At 34.0% G+C, this 6,000-nt stretch overlaps 1 protein-coding gene across 1 annotated transcript in view; it reads right to left on the bottom strand.

Annotated features, from left to right (window-relative positions):
* The window catches only part of CFAP70 (cilia and flagella associated protein 70), a 79,704-nt gene that overhangs the window by 34,503 nt on the left and 39,201 nt on the right, over nucleotides 1–6,000 (bottom strand). The window contains exon 9 of the mRNA XM_081823094.1: nucleotides 3,944–4,078. Within this exon, the coding sequence (XP_081679220.1) occupies nucleotides 3,944–4,078 (135 nt within the window). The remainder of the gene's footprint in view (nucleotides 1–3,943; nucleotides 4,079–6,000) is intronic.

Here is a 6,000-nt window from a genome sequence, read left to right as displayed (position 1 = left end):
TAAAGAAGATGTGGTATATATATACAATGGAATATTATGCGCCATCAAAAAAAAAGAAATCTTGCCATTTGCAATGACGTGGATGGAACTAGAGGGTATTATGCTAAGCAAAATAAGTCAATCAGAGAAAGACAAGTATCATATGATCTCACTGATATGAGGAATTTGAGAAACAAGACAGAGGATCATAGGGGAAGGGAGGGAAAAATGAAACAAGACGAAACCAGAGAGGGAGACAAACTATAAGAGACTCTTAATCTCAGGAAACAAACAGGATTGCTGGAGTGGAGTGAGGTGGGAGGGATGGGGTGGCTGGGTGATGAACATTGGGGAGGGTATGTGCTATGGTGAGTGCTGTGAATTGTGTAAGACTGATGAATCACAGACCTGTACCCCAGAAAAAAATAATACATTGTGTGTTAATTTAAAAAAATGGGTCATTTCCAGACATTATTTCTTCATGTATCATTTCTGTCTCTTACTCTCTATCTTCCCTCCTGGGACTCTGATTACAATTATGTTGGTTGCTCTCCACAAGATATCCATTTCAACCAACAACATCACTGGGCATAGGTCCTCAACCCACTGCTCCAAATTGTGTGAAGCTTCTGTGGCAGCAGAATCACTGCACTGATTAAGCTGAAGGAGTGGAGTAGGGAAGAGCTTAGGTAAGTTTTAGGAGCAGCCCTAAGCAAGAATGCCTCAAACTTCATAGTTTTTCACGCATTAATACTTCTCGGTTTGTTGATGCCTTTGATCAATTTCCAGAGTGCTGAAATGATTTTTTGTCAATTTGTCCAGCTTTATAGTTGCTTTTGGGGGTTGGTGGATAGAAAATTTGACAAGCTCCTCACTCAGACATAGACAAAAAGATTTTCTCTCTAATATTTTCCATATATATTTAAAATTATGATTATATATTTTTTAAAAGTTGTGATCACATTGAATATAATTTTATATCCTGATTTTTTATTTAATAGACTATCACATACATCCTCTCATGTTTTTAAAATTTTCATAAGGATAATTTTTAATATATGCACAATATTCTCCAACCATATGGATATAATAAAAGTAACAAAGATGTCTGTGTGTCAACTATTCCCCATAGTGCTTTACATATTTTACCTCATTTAATATGTAAAACAACTCTAGGAAATGAGCATTGTCTTCATTTTATTGACAAATAAACTAAAGTTGAGAGAAACTTAGTCATTTGCCTGAAGTCACCCAGCTAGTGAATGGCAGTTCCAGAATTCAAACTAGAGGCTGACTGACATCAAGGCCTATAACCTTTCAATGATGATATACTGTTTCCCTCAGATTCCTAAGAATATCTTCATGTAGTAAAATTTGGATACAATTCTACTTATTCCCTTAAAATAGATTCCTAGAAGTAGGAATACTATGGGAAAAGATTTAAGTATTCTAAGCTTCTTAATACATACTGACAATTTTTTTTTTCAGTTTGTACTAATTTACACTTCTAGTAGTGAATGAGAGTTGTTGTTTTACTACACCTTTGCCACCAATGGGCATTATCATATATTTTTTAAAGGTTTTATTTATTTATTTGACAGAGAGACACAGCAAGAGAGGGAACACAAGCTGGGGGAGTGGGAGAGGGAGAAGCAGGCTCCCCACCAAGCAGAGAGCCTGATGTGGGGCTTGATCCCAGGACCCTGGGATCATGACCTGAGCCGAAGTCAGATGCTTAACAACTGAGCCACCCAGGCACCCCCATTATCATATTTTAAAGAATTGTCTAATTTTACAGGTAAAATGATATTTTATTATTATTTTAATTTGCAATTTTTTGATTATAGATAAGGCCAAACATTTCTTCTTTTATTTATTCGCCATTGACATTTCTTCTTTTGTGATCTGCTATTTCATGTACTTTGCCCTTTAAAAAAAAATCGGGAGCGCCTGGGTGGCTCAGTTGGTTAAGCGACTGCCTTCGGCTCAGGTCATGATCCTGGAGTCCCTGGATCGAGTCCCGCATCGGGCTCCCTGCTCAGCAGGGAGTCTGCTTCTCCCTCTGACCCTCCTCCCTCTCATGCTCTCTGCCTCTCATTCTCTCTCTCAAATAAATAAATAAAATCTTTAAAAAATAAAAAATAAAAAATAAAAAAATAAAAAAAAATCGGTGTGTTTTTCTTATTAGTTTGATAAAGTTTATATTTTGGTATACTAGGATGTTAAATATAGCACCTTGCAGTCATTCTGTCATTGAACCTTAAAAACTTGAGGAACCTTAAAAACTTTCATTTTGTTGCATGTATCAATAGTTCATTCCTTTTTTACTACTGAGTAGTAGTTCATTATATAGATATACAACAAAATTTGTTTTTCTGTTCACCAGTTGATGGAGATTTAGGTTGTTTCCAGTTTTTGACATTTCATTTCTTATTTATATTTATTTTATATTTATAAAGCTTGATTAGTTTATATTTTAGGAATAATAGCCATCTTTCAGATATGTATCCAAATATTCCCCCCAGTTTTTCGGTTACATTGTAATTTTGTTTATGAAGCTATTCACTTTTTAGTAATCTAAATCTTTTATATCTTTCATTGCTTTCAAGCCTAGAAAGTCTTCCCAGAATTCGTATCTTTTAATTAATAGCCACTTCAACTTTCATATTCTTCACATTTAACTATTCTAATAAACTCTTTCAGAATTTATTTTGATCTATGCTATATGTAACATTTTGGCATTCTTTTTGTCCATTTAACTATTTATAAAACATTAACAATTTAATGGACACAAATTTATCATTTTTATTTATAATAATTTACTAAACCTTTATTATTAGACATTTAAACTTATTTTTAGTTTTTACTATTATAGATCCCAAAAAGTTTTTATGAATATGGAGTTTTTGATCCTATCAAATTATTTCCTTAAGATACCTCCTTATAAGTGTGATTTTTGATTAAAGGATACTTATATAGAAAGAATTTACTACTTAGCTGGTTTGTAAATAGATGATAGGTCTTTCATGACTCTATTATTGAAAAATAGCTGTCTTAATAATGATGAAAGACTAATGTTTTTTTTATTATTGTTATGTTTATTATAAAGACTCATTTTCTCCTAAGAAACAACATGGTAAAACTGACTTTTTGCTTGGGGGAAATATATATATATATTCTCTATTTATATGTAGACATATAGATAGGTAAAAAGATAGATGATTTTAACATTTTAACACCTGAAAATGGAAAGAACCATATTGTAGCTCATTAATCAGCTCATGGATTTAAGTTTTTACATACTTAACACACTAGACTTCTTTCATTTCCTAAAGATTGTGTATCTGACTTTATTGAGTAAAATTGAAATATAATAAACTACATATTTAAAGTATACAATTTGATGAATTTTGACACATGTATACACATGTGAAACCATCACCACAGTCAAGATAACCAACATTTCCCTCATCCCTAATACTTTCCTCACATTCTTTTATAATCCCTCCTTTGCTCTATTCCTGTTCCCAAGCAACCATGGTCTGCTTTATGTCACTACAGACTATTTTCCTAGAATTCTATTTAAATGGAATCATACATTCTGTACTCTCTTTTATCTGGCTTTCATTTAGCATAATGCATTTGAGATTCATCCATGTTGCATGTATCAATAGTTCATTCCTTTTTTACTACTGAGTAGTATTTCATTATATAGATATACAACAAAATTTGTTTTTCTGTTCACCGGTTGATGGAGATTTAGGTTGTTTCCAGTTTTGGACTTTTCATTATCCTCAAGTTTTTAAGGTTCAATGACAGAATGACTGCAAGGTGCTATAGTTAACATCCTAGTATACCAACTGGTTCCAAATTTCAATTGCAAAGATGTGTATGCTAAAGATGTAAATAAACACATACATAAAGGATAAATTAGGATAATACCTTCTATATAATTTTTTCTTACCTTTTCATAGACTGTACTGTCTAGGTAAGGGTAAACATGAAAAGCTCCCCGAATTCTCTTCACACCTGGATACAGCAATGGGACCATATTAACATAAGCCACACCATGAAATGAAAGCTGACTTTCATCATCAGCCTAAAGGATTAAAACCAGAGAGCTGTTAGTGCTATAGAGCAATGTAGCATAAGGTATGGAGCTCTGACTTAGTCATTCAAAGACCTGGCTTTAGGAATTAGCTATGCTACTTAACTTTGGCTTTGGGTCAGTTACATAGATATTTTGGATCTACATTTCTTTATATTCAAAATGGGTTTAATAATACCATGATCACTGAAATAATGCATATAAACAGTGTTAATGAATAGTAAAGACAGTAGTTAGATCAACACATACTCAAATTAATTGATAATATATGTATTCAACCAAAAAGTCAATTTCACCATGTTGCTTCTAAGGAAAAAGTGAAACTTTGTAAAATAAAAACAACAACAATGGAAAAGAATCAGAAGCTGTGACTTTTAGCTTTAATTTATAGATTTTTATGAGTGAAAGGGACCTTACAAATCCTCCAGACCAGTGATGACAAATAGACTTTAACTTATGACTAAATTCCAATAAATTGGTGGATTTGTTTCAGAGTACTGTATTGAGAAAGATTCTGTATCTTTATCTGAGTTCATAAAGAAAGAGTGTTTTGATTAATCAGTAATATCTGCCATGGATGACAAGAATGAATGGTAGTCTCCCATCACGTATTTTCCATCTCTAATTTCATCTAAACTCCCATTACAAAGATGAGTAACATGTTAATTAATATAACAACATAATTTTTAATGGATGTATGGTTTGCCATAGAAAACTTTAATAGGGAAAAAATCAATTTAGCGAAAGAAATTACATTTAATCCCCACAAGATTAAAAATAATCTTTTTATTTCACATATTATAATAATTAGAAATTAGATTAAAAAGTCCTATGTTCGGGGCGCCTGGGTGGCTCAGTCAGTTGGGCGACTGCCTTCGGCTCAGGAGTCCCGGGATCGAGTCCCGCATCGGGCTCCCTGCTCGGCGGGGGGTCTGCTTCTCCCTCTGACCCTCCTCCCTCTCATGCTCTCTGTCTCTCGTTCTCTCTCGCAAATAAATAAATAAAATTAAAAAAAAAAAAAGTCCTATGTTCATGTAATAATATTGTGTTGTTAAGGAAAGTTAGCCAATGTACCTTATATATTACAAAGGGAGAAGTGATTACTAGTAGTAGTATTTTTATTATGCAAAAAACTCTATTTTAAAAGTCAATAAAATAATTTAGGTACTTGTTAAGTATCTGTGGTATACCATGAATCATGCTAGGTGCTGTGGAGGACACAAAGCAGTCTATGACAGGATTCCTACCCTCAAAGAATTTATGAACAAGCAGAAAAGACCAGACATGCACAAATAAAATAATAGAGAACATGTTCTAGGCTCACAAAACTAGATCTTTTCAGAATAATGTACATCAATGAATTCTATTACTCTAATTAGCAGACTAAAACATTATAAGTAGGATGTCTAAAAGAAATTCAGGAAAATGCATTAGGTTGAACCATATCGCCAATATTTAACTACTGTGCCCTATAAAAATGGCTATTTTGTGTGGTTTTATTGATGGTAAAACTATAATAAAGAGCTAAAGGGAAATAGGATATCTGGGAATAAAGTCTAAACAATTTTTAGTGGACAATGGGGAGCTAGGGTGACCAGTTATCTTGATTTGCCAGGGACAGGAGAGTTTCCTGGGACATGAGATTTTCAGTGCTAACACCAGGAAACTACTTGGCAAATCAGGTTAAGTTGGTCACTCTAGAGAGCAGCCACATCAGTTCACACACTCCGTTGGTATCAGAATTAGAAGCAGAATAAAAGGTTGGGTCTAGGGACGCCTGGGTGGCTCAGTCATTAAGCGTCTGCCTTTGGCTCAGGTCATGATTCCAGGGTCCTGGGATCGAACCCCACATCGGGCTCCCTGCTCCGTGGGAAGCCTGCTTCTCCCTCTCCTGCTCCCCCTGCTTGTGTTCC

This window comes from Leptonychotes weddellii, chromosome 6 (assembly GCF_054177405.1).
Source record: "Leptonychotes weddellii isolate Sample4059 chromosome 6, ASM5417740v2, whole genome shotgun sequence".
Lineage (NCBI taxonomy): Eukaryota > Metazoa > Chordata > Mammalia > Carnivora > Phocidae > Leptonychotes > Leptonychotes weddellii.
The sequence above is the reverse complement of the archived record's forward strand: the minus strand, read 5'-3'. Positions and strand labels throughout refer to the sequence as shown.